This window comes from Micromesistius poutassou (genome assembly GCF_964030765.1).
Source record: "Micromesistius poutassou genome assembly, chromosome: 11".
NCBI classification, from domain to species: Eukaryota; Metazoa; Chordata; class Actinopteri; order Gadiformes; family Gadidae; genus Micromesistius; species Micromesistius poutassou.
Genome location: NC_140281.1, coordinates 18,369,548 through 18,391,215, shown reverse-complemented (window position 1 = coordinate 18,391,215; position 21,668 = coordinate 18,369,548). Strand labels below are relative to the sequence as shown.

Genomic DNA, 21,668 nt, shown 5'->3' with positions numbered 1-21,668 from the left:
AGTAAATTTGTACTTAAATGTTTTACTTCTTTATAAATAACACACAAGCACAGGAGCCGTATAGAACAGTTTATTATTCTGCATCATGTTCAACAACAAAGTCTAAATGATACAAAAATCAGCACCTTTATTTGTGGTTAGGAGACATGGTCCCGTGGGAACATCTGGAGAAACTGGCTGGAGGTTTTGTGAAGGCCGAACTGGTTTGTGTACAGACACTGATACCCATAGTGTATTATCCTGTATTCATTCTACGCAAACCTCAATCATGGGTGCTGGGGTTATGCTTCAGTGCCAGTTTTATTGTCTAAATCCCTTCAGGCGGCGGTAATGCCAGCTGGTGTAAGATTGGATAATAAAAAAAAAAAAAAGCTCCACGGTAGACATCTGACAAAGAACATTAATGATAATTAATAACCAATATTCATATTGAAAAGTTAATTCCAGATCACACGGCATGGTTCATAATTACATCAAAGGTCTTAAATAACAGGAAAATAAAACGTGTAAAAAAAAAAAAAAAAAAAATCATTTCCCAAAACAGACAAAGACCTCAGTAAGATGAGGCCTGAAGAGGAAGTCCGGTTTCAGGTGAACTACTGAGTTCATGGTTCCGGTCTCAGACGAGGCTCTGCAGCACTGGAGTGAGGGCCTCAGTGGAAGGTTTCACTAGACCTGGAATATAAAGCCCAGGAGGTTCTGTATTTAAAGCACCAGACCTGACGGCCATAAGCAACGCTTCACGGTGGTCAGTATTGGGGGGGGGGGGGGGAAACCGCCTGTACACCGTAGGAGGAATGCTCAGGGAAGGAGGAGCACGGATCCACTGATTGGACATCACACACAAGGCATTGTTTGCTGATTAGTTTCTATGGGGCTCCAACACATTAAAGCCACTGCTACTCAAAATGCTAACTCTTAGCCTGGCCCAACGTGAAACCCCTTTCCTGATCTCTAAAACACAAAAGGCTCACATCTAAAAGACAACACATCCCTAAGCTTATGCTTCTTCTTATATGATTATGGAATGGGGTCATGCATCGTGGTCCAGAGACTCAAGGCAAAAGGTTGACTAAGCTTGGTGTGCGTACACACACACACACACACACACTGCAGGAATACATGAGGTCGTCTTCTGGTCTTCAACGCTCCGACCCGAGGAACAGTTATCAGTTTCCCCTGTGTTGGTTTGAAAGGACCTGTGTGTGTTGGTTTGAAAGGACCTGTGTGTGTGTCAGTGAAGAGCAGCGAAGTGGGAGGAGCTTAGAGGTCCAGTAAAAAGACGAGAATGAGCCAGAGGAGACGACGACAACCTGAAGATTATCTGTTTATTTGGTTGGTGTCAGAGAGGAATGACCCCGCTGGAGGGCGTGAGGGAGTAGAGTGGTCCAGAGTTCTGAGAGCTGCACTAGGAAAGCGCAGCGGGGTCCTGAACCACCAGCAGTCAGCCACTGGAGGGGGTCTGGCTCACCGGTGAACCACCAGGAGGCAGCCACTGGAGGGGGTCTGGCTCACCGGTGAACCACCAGGAGGCAGCCACTGGAGGGGGTCTGGCTCACCGGTGAACCACCAGCAGTCAGCCACTGGAGGGGGTCTGGCTCACCGGTGAACCACCAGGAGTCAGCCACTGGAGGGGGTCTGGCTCACCGGTGAACCACCAGGAGTCAGCCACTGGAGGGGGTCTGGCTCACCGGTGAACCACCAGGAGGCAGCCACTGGAGGGGGTCTGGCTCACCGGTGAACCACCAGGAGGCAGCCACTGGAGGGGGTCTGGCTCACCGGTGAACCACCAGGAGGCAGCCACTGGAGGGGGTCTGGCTCACCGGTGAACCACCAGGAGGCAGCCACTGGAGGGGGTCTGGCTCGGCGGCTCCGGTCGACGGTTGATCCGCGGTCCAGCGGTGAGTGTTGGGTCAGCCTTCCGGATGAATTTCCCAAAGGGCCGACCGTCGCCTTAAGCCGAGCGCAGGCTGGCCCCCGACGTGAACCCGACCGGAGCATGAGGGGCGTGTCGAGTCCTTCAGAGGAGGCCGTGTGCGCGGTCATCAGGGTCGTCTTAAAGACCCGTTGGCCCGGAGAGCTCACGGATGCATCCTGGTATCAACACCATTCCTTCAACCAATCAGGGTGTAGGGTGGTGCCGGTGATGGGGGGGGGGGCGGGTTCTGTTTGAGTGATGATTGACGGATCCCGTCAGCCTGAAGCCTCCTGCTGGCCGTTGGTCCCTGAGGCGTCAGGAGGACATTGGAAGTTTTCCGGGCAGTAGAAAAAGGGGCCGTCAGAGCAGTTTAGTTGTGGGGCCGGCCCGAGGCGGAGTCGGACCGCCGACCCCTCCCACCGGCAGCCGGAAGAGCGCCGGGTGTCCAAGACGTCAACAAAAGGGAAGTAAGAAAAAAAAAGAAACGTGCCTGCCACGGCAACAGTGAAAAAAAGAAAAAGAAACGATAGTTCCGGTTCAGATCCAAAAAAAACAAATCCTAGAATTCCTGAAACTTTGACTGAGTCGGTTGGTGGAGTTGATCCGGTTTCCTGAAGTGACCGCCTGTGTGTGTGTGTGTGTGTGTGTGTGTGTGTGTGTGTGTGTGTGTGTGTGTGTGTGTGTGTGTGTGTGTGTGTGTGTGTGTGTGTGTGTGTGTGTGTGTGTGTGTGTGTGTGTGTGTGTGTGTAAGGCCTTTGTGTAACAGACTCCAGGAGGTAGACGCTCTAAGCCATCTCCAGCTCCCGTTCGATCCCGACGTACTTCAGGGCGTCGGCCTGGCTGTACCTGGAGACGGAGGGAGGGGTCAACCACGCGCTGGCTTCCAGGAGCCAGCTCGAACACTGCTCTTTATAAAAGGTTATTTAACAGTTATTCACCTCAGGCTCCGGCTCAGGCTTCCCCACTATTCATAACAGTGGGGAATTCCCCACTGTTATGAATAGTGGGGAATTCCCCAATATTTCCAGAGCCCGAGGTGAATCATTGCTGTAGTACATACAGACCTGTAGTCGAAGAACAGCTCTTCTCCGGTCTGGATGGCCCTCTTGGCGAAGATGCCTATCCTGTGGTCTCCGTTCACCATCATCACTGAAGGAGAGGAGGTGGACAGAGAGTCACACGACCGTCCTTCTACATCCAACAGACGCTTTTATCCAAAGCGACTGACAACGGTTCACACACACACGCTCACACACCGACTGACAGCGGAGCAGGAGCAGTCAGGGTGAGGAGCAGTCAGGGCGAGGGCGTCTCGCTCAGGGACACCTCCACACTCCGCTAGGAGGAGCCGGGGATCGAACCAGCGACCTTCCCGTTACCAGCCGACCTGCTCTGCCTCCTGAGCCACGTGCCTCCACTGTTGGTTAAAGCGTGACGCTCAGCGAGGCGGCTATCGCTGGGACAACCTCTGGATGCTTCCCTCTCACCTTTTGCATAGCAGTTGGGGTTCACAGAGTGGTTGGCGAAGCGGATCTTGTTGCCCTTCCTCGTAGCGTCGACCACAAAGTCTGGAAACAAGAGACGAGGATTTAACATGACGCCAGCATCAGACCTCCGCTCCAGAGCAGAAAGACAGACTTCAACAGACGGCTCATCAGCAGAAGGCTCATCAGCAGCGCTAATGGAGCTTCATTAGTGAACCAGGAAGCGGGGAGACACAGCAGAGCTTCCCATCTCAGAGCAGGCCCTGAACAGTGTTGCCAGATTGGGCGGGAAATCTGGCCCAATCTGGCAACACATGGCTGCAGAGCGCTAGTCATTTGTTTGTTAAACAGCACTAACAGCAGTTAAAGCCAGTGTTGCCAGATTAGGCGGGAAAATGGCCCAATCTGGCGACACTGGCCATGAAGCAGATTGAGACCAAAGTCTGAGCTTGTTTATTCTCTGGGGCCGGCGTGAGCGGCCCCTCCGCTCCGCGTCGCTCTCACCGTTGTTGAGGTTGAACAGGAAGCTGCACATGTACTTGTCGTAGACCTTCCCTCTGCGGTCTGCCTCGTCCTGGGAGATGATCTGCACAGAGGGTTAAAGGTCACCGAGGGTCAAAGGTCACCGCGTCGTCAGAAGACCCTAGAATAGAGCAGCGATGGGGCGGGCGGGGGGCGGGCGTACCTCTCCACAGTACTCCGAGATGAACTCGTTCTTCTGCACCGGCTCCTTGATAAAGATGCCCCAGCCGGCGACATCTGACGGAGCCAGCAGCAGGTGCTGAGAAGGTGGGGCAGAGAGGGTGGGGCAGAGAGGGTGGGGCAGAGAGGGTGGGGCAGAGAGGGTGGGGCAGAGAGGGTGGGGCAGAGAGGGTGGGGCAGAGAGGGGTACGTTAGTATTACAGTCGCTGATAACGGGGTATGCTTGGAGAAATACCAGGACAATAAGTGGTACAGTATGGTACGATGGACAACCTTCAACAGGTTGGAAGAACTGTCAGCTGTGAGTTATCTTTATAATAACTGCACAACTTTATTTTTTTCAACCTCATTCTCGGAAGTAGCGTAATCACAGACAGACAGACAGACAGACAGACACCTTCTTGGCGCCCCTCTGGATGGAGCAGTTCTTGCAGGAGACGTTCTTGCTGTCCCAGTGCTCGGCCGCCCCACAGGTCAGACAGAGGTCGGGGTCACACTCGCGGACCGCCAGGTAGCAGGGGCACTGCTTGGTGTTGCACTGGGCCTTACACCGGCAGCCCGGGAACCGGTTCTGACCTGCACGCGCACACGCACCCGGGGTTAGACATCGGACACGTCGCTTTAACCCAACGCCACTTACAGTGAGAACACTTGTCAGAAGAGAGAGGAACGATATGTCGCAACATACAAATATATACAACAAAGATAGAGAGCATTGTGCAGCGTCGAATCCTAAGAACTATTTTTATACATGAATAATAATAAAAGTAGGGTTTTTTAATTTAAAAAGGTGTACTACCACACACCGACAGACAGACAGACAGACAGACAGACAGACAGACAGACAGACAGACAGACAGACAGACAGACAGACGTAAATAGATTTATGATTGATAAAATAACATTCAGCTTTGGTTAAACATTAACATGAGGACCGTGGTAATGGTAACCGCGGACGGGGAGTGTTTACATTCAGAGCTGCACTGGCAGAACTTTTCACAGAAGTTCTGCGCCGTGACGCAGGGACACGAGGAGTCACATGGCTGCCTGGGGTGGTCACATGGCTGGTAGTTGTACACGTGATTGGACGATCCGTCTGCAGGGGGGGGGAGTGAAGGGGGTGTATATTAATTAAAGGGAATTTAAATTAACAGCAAAAATAATACTGAAAGGGGCTGGCATTCATACAACAAAAATAAACAAACATCAAATATACAAGATGAAAGTACTACAAAATGTGTATTTAGCTCAATTCTCAATTATATTTACGCTATATGTCAATGTTATGTCATGCCACGTTAACACACGAATGTACAACTACAATTTCATCAGTGTGTACTTTATAAACACACACTTAAAAATAAAAAAAAACTTCACTAAGGGACTTCAATTGGTGTGTGTTGCCGCGGCGACCCCTGACCTTTCTTGAGCTGGATCTTGCGGCAGTGCGTCGCCCAGAGCCGGTGCTTCTTCCTCTTCTTCCGGGGCGGCGTGTCCTCGTCCTCGTCCTCGGTGGGGGCGCGGGCGATGATGCTCGACTCCTTCACCCTGAACTCGTACACCTGAGGAGGAGGAGGAGGAGCCAAGACGGCGGACAGGAGGGGCGTTAAGTTAAGTTAAGTTAAGTTAAGTTATCCTTTATTTATCCCTTTTTGGGGGAAATTCTTTCTCTGCTTTTGACCCATCTGGGAGCCGGTGAACACCCAGAGCAGTGGGCAGCCGCAGTGCAGCGCCCGGGGAGCAGGTGGGGGTTTCAGGTGCCTTGCTCAAGGGCACCTCATCCGTGGATGAGGACGTAGGAGAGTGTTGCACAACCACTCCCCCCATCCATATTTTTGCCTACCGGTCGGGATTCGAACCGGCCACCCTCCGGTTACCGGTCCAACTCTTTAACCAGTAGGCCACGGATGCCCGGATGCCCGGGGCTGTGGACCACGAGGGATGACGGTGTGGGACGGGGGGGGGGGGGGGGGGGGGGGGTCGGTGTGTTGACGCTCAATGCCCTGAATGTAAATGATAACCGATGAAACATGACCCCCATGTCAAAGCCTGCGTTGAAGCCACAGGTATGAGATCAAACCCAGAACATTGGGCCGGGAGCGAACCGCTTTCACCAGGAGACCACGCTGCCTCTTAAAAGGTCCCGTGACACGCCACCAGGTGTGAGTGTGATTAGCCGCTACAAGCCGTTTTGGAAATCTGCCCCTTGTGACATCACAGGTGGGCGTGTCCACCTAGATGTGTGACGGATAGATCAGTTCACCAGCCCGCCCAGTGGACTGTAGCAGTGGACTCTGCTCATCTGTCCGTCACACATCTAGGTGGACACGCCCACCTGTGATGTCATAAGGGGCAGATTTCCAAAAAGGATTGTAACGGCTAATCACACCACACCTGGTGGCGTGTCACGGAACCTTTAACGGTGCATCCTCGATGCACCTGTTCTGCGAGGTCGCTCGCACTAACCGCAAACCTTTCAGCATCAAGCAAAACTCGCCAGAGTTTTCATATCTTTAAACTCACGCATCGTTGCGAGTAGAATGACGCCGAATCCGTGTGAACCAGCAAACATCCCCATTTCCCGGAACAGACACAGACAGTAGTGATGGATTTCATGATTATTTTCCTTGATTCAGTTCGGGTCGGTCAGTTCGCCAAGAAGAATCGTTCAGAATCGTTCGTTCAGTCTTGTTCGTTCATTCTCGTTTCCGGTACAAAGTCTATAGCGGTGAATCATGGTACACACGGTTCTCAGCTCCTCGTTCTCAAATGATCGTGCAAACGGTCAACACAACGCAGTAGTTCAAGGCAAAAACATAGCTGCAACTTCATGATTATGTACCTTTAGACAACACAACAGTGGTTAATGTGTATATTCACCTTGAGCAGAGCCATAATCACTACAGCCTACGGGCCAAGAACGAGCTGCGACCCTTACAACTTGCTATGCATTCCTGTCTCTCATTGGCTAAAATTCGACGAGAGAGTCCTTGACTCAACAGACAACAGCATACGACTGGCTGGCTCTCGTCTCAGTGCCTCTTCACCACTCTGCTAACAGTGAACACAGAGACTAGTCTACTCTGTGGGAGAACCAAGGGACGAACGAGAGAGACGGACGAGAGAGAAGTGAAACGTGGAATCAGGTCGCTTCGTTCTCGTTAAAGAGTCGTTCCTTCGAACTGATTCGGTCACAAACAACCCATCAGTAACAGACATCTATTCACGTCCTTGTATTGACTTTTTATAAAACGGGTGGCTTAAATCAAGCGATCTGATTGGTTCCCAACTGTTGTATACTGAGCGTATACACACAGCTATGACGCCCGTTCAGTATCACTCCGCGCCTAACTTGAACTGTTTATTTATATATAAAAGCAATAGCATAGTTCACTGAAGCCTAAAAATATGTTGATTGCTGGAGAGGGTGGAAATGTTGTAAAGCAATAGGCACACGGTGAGTGAACTGCTCGATAGTAGGCTAAATTGCCGGCGAACCGAGCTACCATCTCTAGCCTTCTCTCTGAAGGACGCTACAGTGTGTTGCATAGCAACCGCCGTACACTTTGCAGGCAGCCAGGAGGGACTACTTTTTTGTATTCGTGAAAAAAAAAAAAAGCTTTTCCGACTTTCTCGCTTTTTCAAAATTGAGGGTGTCTATTACTTTCATTTCCCCATACTTATGTAACCGTTTTATAAAAGCAATAGATCACTTCAGTCAGTGAAATGTACTCATTATACCACAGTTAAACGCCCCTTAACTGTGGTATAATGAGAACATACCACAGCCTGTCGTGATCTATTGCTTAAATATACAACGCAGGGGGTAGGCTGTCCCAGAGGGTCCGGTCCAGGGCGTGTCCCCCCCCCCCCCCCAGACAGAGGCGGTGGGGCGTTACCTGTCTGCAGGTCTTGGTGCCGATGAGGCGGGCGATGGCGCAGTAGTTGTCGTAGTACGTCCCGATCAGCACCCTGAAGAGAGAGGCCTCGGCGCCGCTCCAGTCCACTGGCTCCGGCTCGCAGGTCAGCTTCAACGTGACCGGGCTCTGGCACCGGGAGTTCCCCTCTGGGTGGACACGCACCAGAGGAGGTTACAGTCAGTGGGTCGGGTGACACTCGGGGAACAAACTACAACTTCACAACACTGAACGTACTTCACAATGTTTAAATGAGAATTAAATGTGCATTCCGATTATAAAACCCACTTGAATACAAAGAAGGAACTAAATGTACAATGACACAGGAGGGCTCTCTGTCTGTCTGTCTGTGTGTGTTTACCTGAGCTGCTGGTCTGCATTTCTTTTTTATCATCTTCTTTATGGTTGTCGTGGTTGTCAAGTTTGTCGTGGTTGTCGTGGTTATGGAGGTTGCCACCGCCGCTGCCCTCCTCGTTGTTCTGATCTCCGTCCTTGCTGCCCTCGCCGTCGCTGTCCGTGTCTTTGGTTTCCGAGGACACGGACGGGCTGCCCGGCCGGCTGCTTGGTCGCCCGCGGCGACGGGCAGCGGGCCGCTTGGAGGGGGTCTTCACCTCCTCCTCCCCCCCCTCCCCCTCGGGGCCCGCGGTGGCAGGGAACTCTCGGACGCCGTCGTCCTGGTAACCGGCGAGAGGAGAACACCCTGACGTTAGAGTTCCCCAACGCACAACCCGCCCACATGTCCTTTATCCAACACACAACCCGCTCACACGTCCTTTATCCAACGCACAACCCGCTCACACGTCCTTTATCCAACACACAACCCGCTCACACGTCCTTTATCCAACACACAACCCGCTCACATGTCCTTTATCCAACACACAACCCGCCCACACGTCCTTTATCCAACACACAACCCGCTCACATGTCCTTTATCCAACACACAACCCGCTCACACGTCCTTTATCCAACACACAACCCGCTCACACGTCCTTTATCCAACACACAACCCGCCCACACGTCCTTTATCCAACACACAACCCGCTCACACGTCCTTTATCCAACACACAACCCGCTCACACGTCCTTTATCCAACACACAACCCGCTCACACGTCCTTTATCCAACACACAACCCGCTCACATGTCCTTTATCCAACACACAACCCGCTCACACGTCCTTTATCCAACACACAACCCGCCCACACGTCCTTTATCCAACACACAACCCGCTCACACGTCCTTTATCCAACGCACAACCCGCCCACACGTCCTTTATCCAACACACAACCCGCCCACACGTCCTTTATCCAACACACAACCCGCTCACACGTCCTTTATCCAACGCACAACCCGCCCACACGTCCTTTATCCAACACACAACCCGCTCACACGTCCTTTATCCAACACACAACCCGCCCACATGTCCTTTATCCAACACACAACCCGCCCACATGTCCTTTATCCAACACACAACCCGCCCACATGTCCTTTATCCAACGCACAACCCGCCTACACGTCCTTTATCCAACACACAACCCGCCCACGCACACAGTACCACACGTCCTTTATCCAACACACAACCCGCCCCCACATGCACACAGTACCACACGTCCTTTATCCAACACACAACCCGCCCCCACATGCACAGTACCACACGTCCTTTATCCAAAGCAACTGATTGACACTTGTGGTCCGCATGTGGCTCAGGAGGTAGAGCGGGTCGGCTGGTCACCAGAAGGTGGTGACCAGTGGAGGTGTCCCTGAGCGAGACGCCCTCACCCTGAATGCTCCTGACCAGCTGGCTTTCGCCCTGAGTGGCTGACTCCGCCGTCGGTGAGTGAATGTGTGCATGAATGGGTGAATGTGAGGCAGTATTGTAAAGAGCTTTGAGTGTCCGCTGGCTAGAGAAGTGCTGTATAAATGCGGTCCGTTTACCATTTTAACTTCAGCCCCGTGTGACTAAGGAGAAGCTCGGGGGTCAGAGGTAGGCCTCAAACATCCGGTTATAAAAGCCACACCCCTTAGACAGGGAATCCACCACCCTGGACTTCCAACACCAGCTCCCTCCATGACATCGTTCTATAGCGACGGGGACGTTCAGGCTTAAAGGTGACAATACTATACCACCAGGTGAGAGTGTGATTAGCCGTTACAAGCCTTTTGGAAAAACTGCCTCTTCTGACATCAACTCAACTGCTAATCACACTCACACCTGGTGGTGTAACATCACCTTCAACACCAGCGCCCGTCAGGACATGGTTCTACAGGACATGGTTCCACAGGACATGGTTCTACAGGACATGGTTCTACAGGACATGGTTCCACAGGACATGGTTCTACAGGACATGGTTCCACAGGACATGGTTCCACAGGACATGGTTCTACAGGACATGGTTCTACAGGACATGGTTCTACAGGACATGGTTCTACAGGACATGGTTCCCCAGGACATGGTTCCACAGGACATGGTTCTACAGGACATGGTTCCCCAGGACATGGTTCCACAGGACATGGTTCCCCAGGACATGGTTCCACAGGACATGGTTCTACAGGACATGGTTCTACAGGACATGGTTCCACAGGACATGGTTCTACAGGACATGGTTCCACAGGACATGGTTCCACAGGACATGGTTCCCCAGGACATGGTTCCCCAGGACATGGTTCTACAGGACATGGTTCCCCAGGACATGGTTCTACAGGACATGGTTCCCCAGGACATGGTTCTACAGGACATGGTTCCACAGCGATGGTGACCTTCAGGTCCCCATGAGGCCCGGAGCAGTACCTGCACCAGGTGCATGTAGCAGTCGCCGCCGCAGGGCTTGCTGTCCACAAGGCTCTCCATGTTCTTACGCTTGTAGGTGTTTGGGGTGGCGTGGAACGCTGCCAGAGGAGACACAAGGGAAACACAATGCTGCTGTCAAGGCAACGAGGAAACCCGCTTGTGGCTGGAACACGACACGTATAGAAAAAGAACATCTTCATCAAGAAGCCGCCGTTATGGGGCGTCCCATCAAGGCACGTCCTACATAACATACATGCATTCTTATTCCAAACCCACACTTGACTGACATCGTGGGCTTTGAGTTCAGGCTTTGCGCCATTGAGCAACGTGACGTGGGCCCGTGACTACAGACACATGTCGTCATGGAGTGGGTAGGGCCGCGGGCCACGCTGCTCAAGGAGTCCCACCCACAGGTGAGACATTAGGGGATGGAACCCAGAACCTTTCGGCGAGACCCCCCCCCCCCCCCCCCCCACCCCCTCCCCCTCCTCCGTCATTACCCATGGTCTGGCAGGGCGGCAGAGCGTCTGTCCGCAGGGGGGCGTGTTCGGAGTGGGAGGACTCACGGTGGAGGAAGCAGTCGTACTTGAAGCAGCGGCGGCAGAAGAGCGTGTGGAAGGAGTGCAGGCTCTGCTCGCGCTGCACCGAGCGCGCGTTGGGCCCGTCGATGTTGGGCGTGCACTCTGGGGGCAGAGCGCCCGGGAGCTGGGGCTCCGTCAGCTCCTTGTACCTGAGGGGGGGGGGGGGGGGGTGGGGGGGGGGGGTGACAGGGACATGAGCGCACGGACCGGAGGACACAGACAGACTGACAGGAGGACACAGACAGAAACACACAGACAGACAGACAGGAGCGCACAGACAGACAGGAGCACAGACACAGACAGACAGGAGCGCACAGACAGACAGGAGCACAGACACAGACAGACAGGAGCACAGACACAGACAGACAGGAGCGCACAGACAGACAGGAGCACAGACACAGACAGACAGGAGCGCACAGACAGACAGGAGCACAGACACAGACAGACAGGAGCACAGACACAGACAGAAAGGAGCACAGACACAGACAGACAGGAGCACAGACAGACGGACCATACAGAGGTCACAGAGGTCAGCAGAGGGGACCCCACCTCACCTCTATTTCTGAGGATGGTTTTCTGATTGCGTAATACTGCCTGGGGGGGGCGGGGGGGAGATAACCTTTGGGGGGCATTGTTGGAGTGTGCGTGGGTGTGTGAGTGTGTGTGTCCTTGTGTTTATATGTTTAGTATTTACTTTTTATAATGTTAGTATTGTTTGTCATTATTCATAAGGACCACCTCGAAAATGAAATAAAGAATAAAGAAAAACTATTACATTTGATCTTGTGTTGTGATTAATCTGTGTTGGGGTGGGTATTATCCATATAGCCTACGGTGTTATCCGGTTCCCCTTTCCTAAGGGAGCGTGTGTTGGCCTGACTCATACCAGACATCAGACTGATTCCTTCTGCTTTGTTAAAGTGACGTTTCGTTCACTCTACTCTGAACCTCGGTACGCCTCACACTCACTTCTCCTTGAGCTCCTCCGTGGAGCCTTTGTCGGGGAACATGGCGGAGATGGCTTCAAAGATCTTGTCTGAGGGGAACTTCTTGCTGCTGTCGGCGCTGCTGCTACGACCTGGAGAGGAGAGGCCCCGCCACCACTGTTACAACGAGGGTGCTGTAGGGGTTAGAGGGGTTGGACTCCAACCCAGCTGATAGTCGATACTCTAAAACTCAGTTTGGACCGTGAATAATGACTGAAGTCCAGCCCTTTAACTATAAATACAAAATGACCGTGAAAAAAAAAGGTTGACGTATATCGTGATGTATCGTGATAGGATGGTCTAACAATATATTGATTATGGCAGAATCACTGTATCTTGATATCATGGGTATGGTGGGCCATGTATGGTGGGGTGGGAAGCACAGGGTACCTCACCATACGTTAGGTATGGTGAGGTACCCTGTGCTTCTCACCCCTAGTGTCTACTGATAACCGAGGATGGGGCCTCACTCTCGGTGGGGACCAGGGGGTCTCTGCTGGGCTCCTCGGGCTGCTGCTGCTGCTGCTCCTTGCTCTCACACAGCTCCAGCTTCTCCACCTTGAAGTCTGGCTGCTCTTCCTCCTCCTCGTCATCCTCGTTGTCGCTGTACTGGGTCAGAGCGCTAACCAGCTCCACGAAGATCTCGTCGTTGATGAAGCCGCACTCTGCATCACACACACACACACACCGTCATTAGTTCTGGGGCTGTGTTCCGTGACTGTGGCCACAGGTCACAGGAACGACACGTGCACAGTTATGAAAGGAGCTATTGTATAACTGATAACTTTATAATAATTCATACATTTCTAATATGAGGTCCAGTTGAATCAGGTTAACAGCAGCTTAGTGTTAAAACAGGATCTATACATTAATTATTGCATGCTGCATGTCCTTGCACTCAAAAATAGCACTAAGCAGTCAGTACGTTTACATGCACAGCTTAATTCGATTAAAGCCATAGCTCGATTATGCTCCTCAATTGGACAACTGCAATTGTCAGCGTATACATGGCGGTGAGTAAATCGATTCATTGGCCGAAGCGTGTCATGCCCCGGTACGATAGGTGGCGCTGTGCCCATTTCAACTAGTGGTAATAGAGCCACCGGTTGACCTCTTTACGTCACCAGCAACAACAAACTCATTCGAGAAAGCGATGTTTCAGCAGACAGCTGTCAGTTCACTTCGGGTCTATATCATTTCTCCCGAAGTGAACTGACAGCTGTCTGCTGAAACATCGCTTTCTCCTCCATGTCGCGTTTCAATCTGGACTTCAGAGAGTCAAATCCAAAGTTAATTTCCCCCAATTCCTTTTGCCCATGGGCGAGATAAACCCGACTAGGAGTCTTTACTTGTTGTGGAAGTACCAGAGAGTCGGAGAACCCGACGCAGTCTGTAAGATTCATAATATCAGAGAATACCCCTGTCAGTTCGGCCGCAGCGCAATGAATGAATAAAGATCGTAGTTATTTTACAACCTCGTTGATGAGCAACATTTAGAAAAACATGGACCTTTAATTCAGCCTTGGGTTAAATCGAAGCGTAGTGTGTACTGAATGCACGTTGATGATGATACACTCCTTATAGGGGGTAACTACATTGGCACGACACCGGCTTCCTCCATCTTCTGCGCCAGCTTTTTAAATAAATCGCCGACCCAAAGTTAGTTGACAGCTCTCTACTGAAAACATCTTTCTCCCACCGGAGCAGCCCCTCCGCCACCCGTCCGTATACGGCATTCCCCGCCGCATCGCAAGGAATGAATAAAGATTGTAAACACGTCGGGAGAAAAAAACATTTATTTTGACAGATGTGCCCGAAGTTACTACTTTACAATCTTGTTGATGACCCACATTTAGAAAACATGTACTTTTAATTCAGCCTTGGGTGAAATGGAAGCGTAGTGTCCGTGTGCTTCCACCTTTAATGAATGCATGCCATGCGCGCTCCCGCGGCCGGGACACAATTCTTATAGGGGGTAACTACATTCACCGGCTTCCTCCATCTTCTGCGCCACCTTTTTAAATAAATCGCCGTTTCTCGTTATCCCTTATCCGACGGCGACAACAACAACAACAACAAGACTATCGTCTCCTTCTACTTCCGGCTCACGGCCCCGGGAAAAGGTCTCGAGCATGCGCAGAACGCAAATCAACGCATAAGCCAATTCGATTGGCTACATGCTAGGGCTGCAACGATTCGTCGACAAAAATCGATAATAGAAATTGTCGACAATGAATTCCATTGTCGACAATTGTCGCCAATGGAAGTGAGGCATCTCACTTCATTACAATCTCTGCCGAGAGACGCACATGCGCAATAGCGTCTCTGCCAAGTTAAGTAGTAAAGTTTGGGAGCATTTTAGCCTGGATACGGCGAATAAAAAAGATTACTTTCAAGGTTTGCAAAGCAGACCTTGCGTATCACGGCAGCACCTCGGTGATGCAACATTTAAAGAGAAAGCACGTCGGACAGTTGATCGAAATGGAGTCTGACTCGCCTCGGTAAGATTAAAGTAACATTAAAGCCAATACGTTTTGTTTTCCAAATAAAACTATTATCTCGGTGGATAACCGCGCCCGCGGTGTGGAAACGTGTGCTTAAATCTTAAATTGTTTCAGTAACGGGTAATCTAATTAATTCATTTTTCCGTTACAACGCCGTTACTGTTAATGACAGTTTAATGCGGTGCGTTACTATGAATTGATTGAATAAACTGTAATCCAAACGCACCCCTGGCTGCACACACAAACTGCTAGTGAGGAGACCGGGTTTAACAAAGAGATAAGCGATTATGATTGGCTAAGGCAGAGTCATGTTTCATGGTAGCCAATCGGAGCCAATGTTTTTACACACAAGCCAAAAACAAATTCATTGAGGTCAAAGGCAAGAATGTGCATGTAAAGTGCACATTATGTTCAGGAGCAAAGACTTTGTCGACATCCGTTGTAAGCAACTCTATAATTTAATGAAGCATCCCACAACGACACACGCATCTACAAAGCTACTTTTTTTTTTTACAGTAACGCAAATAATTACTTTCCCTGGTAACTAGTTAATTTTATTATAGAGTAATTCAGTTACTAACTCAGTTTTATATATATAGAATAAAATATGCATTTTTCATTGAAGTACCTATCTTTCTTGTGTTTATTATCATTTGCCACATAATTAAAGCAACCCCATGCTAAATTTAAGATTTTTTTTTGTAATTATCAGATTAGTCGACTAATCGTTTCAATAGTCGGTGACTAGTCGACTATTAAAATAGTCGTTAGTTGCAGCCCTACTACATGCACGCTTAGCTCTACTATGAATCGCATTATCTAGGGGTCTTAACTCGACTATGAGTAAGCCAATTCGATTCGAGTATAGCTCGACTAAGGTGTATACATGCATCTTAGTAATCCAATCATAGTTGAACTAAGCCAATAAATCGACTTTCTTGAGTGTCATGTAAAGTCACTGAGTGTGTAGCGTCTTATCCTAGCTATCTGTGTTGTATACAGGGAATGGGTTAACCTAGTGATGGTTAGTGTTTGGCACTTGTTTTTATGAACATCCTTTTTGTACCGGCCGCGATATTTTGTTTCTTTCTTCTGACAAATGTACTTATTGTAAATGGCTTTGGACTAAAAAAAGTCTGCTTAACGTAAATTGATTAAATTACATATAGCACAACCAACGCCATCTGATGAATGTCCAAGAAGAGCTTCCCGTCAGTGGGTGGCATGTAAAGGGTGCAATGGACAATGCTCCCGCTGTAGCACAGAGCCCTGCCGCATGGCCGTGTATATGAGGAAGTGATGAGTGCGTCTCCTGTTGGCGCTCACCTCTGTCTCCATGGACCTTGCCGTCGTAGTTCTTGATGAGCTCCTCGATGAAGGTGCCGTCCTGGTCCAAGATCTCATCTCCCATGTAGGGGATGTTGTGGAGCACCGTCTCATCTTCCACCTGGACACACGCGGTGGGGGAGGGAGAGGAGGGAAAATGGGGGTTCGTGGGAGTTATTACAAACCTTTTTGTAGTACAGCTGAATACAGTACAACTAGAACCACTTAACCCCGACCACAAACCCTGCTCTAGTAGCAGAAGACACACATTTTTCGGTTCCATGTGTCAATTAATTTCAGTTCCATCAATGCTGATGTCTAGGTAGTTGAGTGACAGACAGACAGACAGACAGCGTACCATGAAGTTCTGCTGCAGTGGGGACCAGGAGTACATGACTGGTACGGAGGCCACAGCGTTCAGGGTCTTCAGAGGAATCACCTGCTTGGGGAACTCGGAGAAGCCACTGTCCACCGTGCACTGTGGACGGAGATCAGAGACGAGACATTTAACATACTAATGTCGCATTTCATTTAATGTCGGGTGCGGGTCGGTTCAGTCTGCAAAGGTGCGGCACGGGTCGGGTTTCCACCGCCGAAAGTGGGCGTGATGCAGACTGAGCCGTCTTGAGCCGTACTCGTCTGGCAGTACTCCTCCGTTGAGGTACTAAGACGCCTGAAAGGGTGCCGGCAAATTCCAGCTACACACGCCGTCCGTTAATTGGTCGACAGAATCGTCACTTCAGTGTGACAGGGGGATAATAACAAACAAACACAGTACCCGTGAGGTATTTCTGGACAACGGCGAAATGGCGGTGTTAATTGAAGTAAATGTCGAGCAAAAGTTTGCCAACCTTCTTGGACGTCTTACATTGTTGCTCTTTGTTCATTGTGCGCGTTCTTCTTTTTCCTTGGATTTATTAGCAGGCTACACTGTGTCGGACGGCTAGGAGATCACGATGCTTACGTAGCTGCCGCGTCTATCTCCATCGGGCTTTAACCTCGCCCTACCATAATGGTGCTGTCGGTGGCAAGCTGTAACTGAGCTGGGCTATACCGTACCCTCACTACTGGGCTGAGGCGAGCTGGGTCCGAAGCATACCTGCCGGTGGAAAAGGGGCATAAGAGTTGTTTCTAGGGCGTTTAGCTCCTGGACCGAAAGGTACTGGGTTTGATTCCTCACGACGTCTACACCTAACCTGTAGGCATCCTTGAGAGAGATCCAGTTTACATTTAGGTCCAGGTAAGTGCCAGGACGTACAACATACAATAAGTGCATAAGAGGGGTGGGAGGCAGACATTTGATAATGATTGTAAACATAAATACACCATCATGTATCCATAGCCTAAAGACCCATGTGTACGCGTGTTTTGGAGGGAGTGTGCACCTCTCTGGTCCCTCGGAGGGAGCTGACGGCCGTCATGACGTGAGCGGGCTGGATGCGTCTGGTCTTCCACTCCTGGTTCAGGACGTCCGTCCGGTCCATGATCTTCTGCCGGTTGGTGTTGAACATGCTCTGGGGGAGAACGGCGACAGGGTCAGCGAGACACAGGGCTCCAGAGCGGAGGTCTCTCTTAGATCTAGTTCCTAGTACAACGGTAAAGTCTGCCTCGATGCGAGAAAGCTATTCAGACTGGGGGACGGTGGTGGGCAAAGTCCCTGGTATGTTACGTAAATGTCAGCAACAGTCTACAAAGGATGTTCTCTGAAAAGCAAAGCGACTAATGAACCCGAGCATTCTGACTTTTAAACCTGCATCAAATAGGTTCACACTCTGTTTCCTTGACCCTTAATACTAGTATGGCGTAGCATTATATGAATCCAGGTAAACTCATTACCCATAACGTACGCACGTACGTGTGTGTGTGTGTGTTTACCTTGACCTCATCTGCCCGGCGGAAGCGTTTGAGCTGACGCAGTCTCATGTACTCAGACTTGACCCTCCTCTTCCAGCAGGCCGGGCCTTTCTCTGAGCGTTTCCCTGTCAGCACCATGGTGGACCTGGAGGGGCACACAGCACTCTCCCCGTCAGGCCCTCTGTCACCAGGCTGTTCGACTGACACACCAGGGCCCCAGAGACCCCCCCCCCCCCCCCCCGGCTCACTGGCCTTATACAGTTTGACCATTTCAACTGAATTTCCATGTTTTGGGATTTAGCAATGTAATTTACTAAGCGAAAACAGTTGTTTTTTTTATACCGATTACATTAACTGTAATGTGTTTCATTAAGTGTATAAAAGGTTGCAAGCATCATTTCAGCTATGGGGTGAGAATAACTTCAGATTTTTAATTGATGGTTTGTTTTTCAAAGTTGAAGGCATGACCTTCCCATTGTGAGCTCTATAGCTGTGGCCAGCTCTACTGATTTACTTCCACACAGAATTAACCCATTAGGGGAAGGAGGAAGTAGAGAGCGATCTGGCGTCGTAAACAGGAAGGCCGAATGACAAGGGTGGAGGGTGACGATTTAAAACGTATTCAGCAGTACTCTCCGTTCTGGTTTCCCTCTAGCCTGGCTATTGCCAGACCAAGCTCAATCGTAGATTGATCACCCCGTTGATCACACCTCTTGTGCTGAAGAAAATGACAGCAGCTTCCCCAGACCAAGCTCAATCATAGATTGAGCTTGGACGGAGATTGAGCTTGGACAGAGATCGGCTAGGAGATCACTACGTGATCTACTGTCATTTTCTTCAGCACAAGAGGCGTGATTGAATTTCCATGTTTTGAATTTCCATGGTTTTCCTCTTGTGCTGAAGAAAAGCTCAATCGTAGATTGAGCTTGGTCTGGGGAAGCTGCTGTCATTTTCTTCAGCACAAGAGCTAGGAAAGGAGGTTTCCCTCCTCCAGTTTCCCTCTAGCTAGGCTAGAGGGAAACCAGAAGGGAGAGTACTGCTGAATACGTTTCGCCCCGTTGAGAGCAGTAGTGATCAATGGGCGGAGTTAAATTGACATTGTGTTAAACCAGCCAATAGCGCGCCAGGGGGAAAAGCCAGCTTGGTGATTGGCTCCCGCAAAAACTTATCGAAACTAGAAAGAAATGTATTGCTCTTCTCCAGACCCTTCTGCAGGGCCAACTCAAATCGCCAGCAGAATGGGCGGGGCTACCCAGTCTAGTTTCCCTCCCCAATGGCATAATTGTGAGGCAAATCAGTTTTGCACAGCTAGCCACACCATGACAGATTAAATCAGAAGCCAGTTTTTTTCCTATATTAACACACATCTACTGTGAATGAACTTTCACTTTGGTTATGACATTATACCGCGTATTCTGATCATATCTAGAAGCAGTGGCTGTCAGATCACTTTCCACCATAACTCGCATTAACTTTTTCAAACCTTACATGCATGATGCAGACCTTCATAATAAGAGACAGAGTAAACTACGAAAAGACAACTCGCAAACATCAATGTTTGTATACTAACATGCACAATATAACAGACCATTAACTAGAAAGCAACTTCAAATTAAGACTAACTAGCATGTTAGCCAGCCAGTCTCTAATCTAAAACATGTGGACACAGCCTACAATTAGGATGTTGGTGAATTGGATGATATATTATCCCTCATGGTAACGCAAGCTGCATTCTCTCTGTACAACTCGTCCAACAAGATCTAACGTTCTACAAAATATTTACCATGCCAATCATTGGAGAATGCCATTGGATGGCATTGAATAATTACACAGCCGTCCACAGAGACACCACACGACTCGTCTTAAGAGACACAGGGTTTGTGATTGGCTTTGGGGTATCGTACAACAAGTACAGAAAAAAGGTTGTTGATAGATTAACTCATTACTTGGAAATGCAATTAGATAATCCACCACACACACACACACACACACACACACACACACACACACACACACACACACACACACACACACACACACACACACACACACACACACCCAAGCAGGTGTCTGACAGCCCCCCAACCCCCCATTTGCACACAGGAAACCCAGAAGAGGATGTTCAAAGCGGACACGAGTCGAGAGCATCCATCCACCAGATCTCAGATCACCAGTGAACCAAGGCACTGATCACTACACGTTGAAAAAAAAAAAAAATCAACCATTTCTGTTTTTGGTAATAAAAAAATAACGTCTACCCTGACATTTTGAAGCAATAACTTCTACTTTTAAGCATCACACATGTTGGACCAACAGCCTGACGATGTAAACACATTAAGTGGAATCAGAAGTTAAGGGTGTAAACACATTAAGTGGAATCAGAAGTTAAGGGTGTAAACACATTAAGTGGAATCAGAAGTTAAGGGTGTAAACACACTTTTAAAACAAAGCGGCTTTAAAAGTGAAGGATGTCCCCCTCCCTCAGGGTCAATGGTGCCCTGATTCCAGTCTGCTGAACCCATCGCGGCGCCCCTGTACACCCTGCATATCTCCATCCAGCCTCCGGCTAGGTGAAGATATCGATGGCGTCCCAGTGAACAGTTTGACAATAGTTCCCTGAACCCGGAGGATCGAACCTCGGGAGGGGAGGGCGGCTGGTCTGACCCCGGGGAGCCGGACCTCGGGATGGGAGGGCGGCCGGTCTGACCCCGGGGAGCCGGACCTCGGGATGGGAGGGCGGCCGGTCTGACCCCGGGGAGCCGGACCTCGGGAGGGGAGGGCGGCTGGTCTGACCCCGGAGAGCCGGACCTCGGGAGGGGAGAGCGGCTGGTCTGACCCCGGAGGGTCGGACCTCGGGATGGGAGGGCGGCTGGTCTGACCCCGGAGGGTCGGACCTCGGGATGGGAGGGCGGCTGGTCTGACCCCGGAGGGTCGGACCTCGGGATGGGGAGGGCGGCTGGTCTGACCCCCAGAGAGCGGACAGGTGAGTGTCTCCTACCTGAGAGCGGGGCCCGGTCCTCATTCAGCGGGGCGACCCGGGGTGGATCCGATACAAGACGGGCAGAGAGACGTCCTTCGTATACACGGGGGTGGGGGTGAGCGGCTAACGGGTTAGCTGCTATGTTAGCACGCTAGCTCGTAGCACGCTAGCTCTTTAGCTCCGGCAGCGGACCGCCAGCGACACACCGACACCGGCTTTACTTGTCAGCACTCACGGCGCTCGTTTCCCCAGTCCGACCGGGACCGGAAACGGACGTAATGTTCAGTTCAGACGGTGTCGATGACGGACACAACTTTCACTTTGTAATTGTGTAATTCATTTGTCCGATTTTGATGTTTCCGCCTCAGCAACTATTCAAACCGCCGTCCGTGTAGCACTCACCGCCCACTTCGGCTGCAGCAGATTCAAGACGCGCCAAACTGTTGGACCAATCACAGGCACCGATGCTGACCGCTTTCACTGAACTGTCATACGATAGGCTAGATTAGAGCGACAATTCCACCAATGGGTTTCAGCACTGTGCTGGGGCCCCAGACAGGGGCACATGTGGATATATTCTCTTTGTTCTCACATTCATCCACTATATCATATACAACTACAATATCTCGT

The 21,668-nt window shown here is 50.5% G+C and overlaps 1 protein-coding gene across 2 annotated transcripts; it reads right to left on the bottom strand.

Annotated features, from left to right (window-relative positions):
* Positions 1-68: 68 nt before the first annotated feature.
* Positions 69-21,424, bottom strand: ezh2 (enhancer of zeste 2 polycomb repressive complex 2 subunit). 2 transcript variants are annotated; one of them, XM_084475681.1, is made up of 19 exons: positions 21,057-21,424; positions 18,080-18,203; positions 17,590-17,718; positions 16,563-16,682; positions 16,205-16,325; positions 12,845-13,039; positions 12,358-12,466; positions 11,308-11,537; positions 10,808-10,905; positions 8,383-8,695; positions 8,004-8,170; positions 5,525-5,666; positions 5,075-5,200; positions 4,502-4,680; positions 4,088-4,183; positions 3,907-3,988; positions 3,406-3,486; positions 2,983-3,067; positions 69-2,764 (listed from the first exon to the last, which is right to left on the bottom strand). In XM_084475681.1, the coding sequence occupies exons 2-19, from the start codon at positions 18,194-18,196 to the stop codon at positions 2,704-2,706; spliced, it is 2,451 nt and encodes an 816-aa protein (XP_084331807.1). In that variant the 5' UTR covers positions 18,197-18,203; positions 21,057-21,424; the 3' UTR covers positions 69-2,703. The 2 variants fall into 2 exon arrangements, with proteins under 2 accessions (XP_084331807.1, XP_084331808.1); XM_084475682.1 differs by having other exon boundaries at positions 11,374-11,537.
* Between the last annotated feature and the right edge of the window lie 244 nt (positions 21,425-21,668).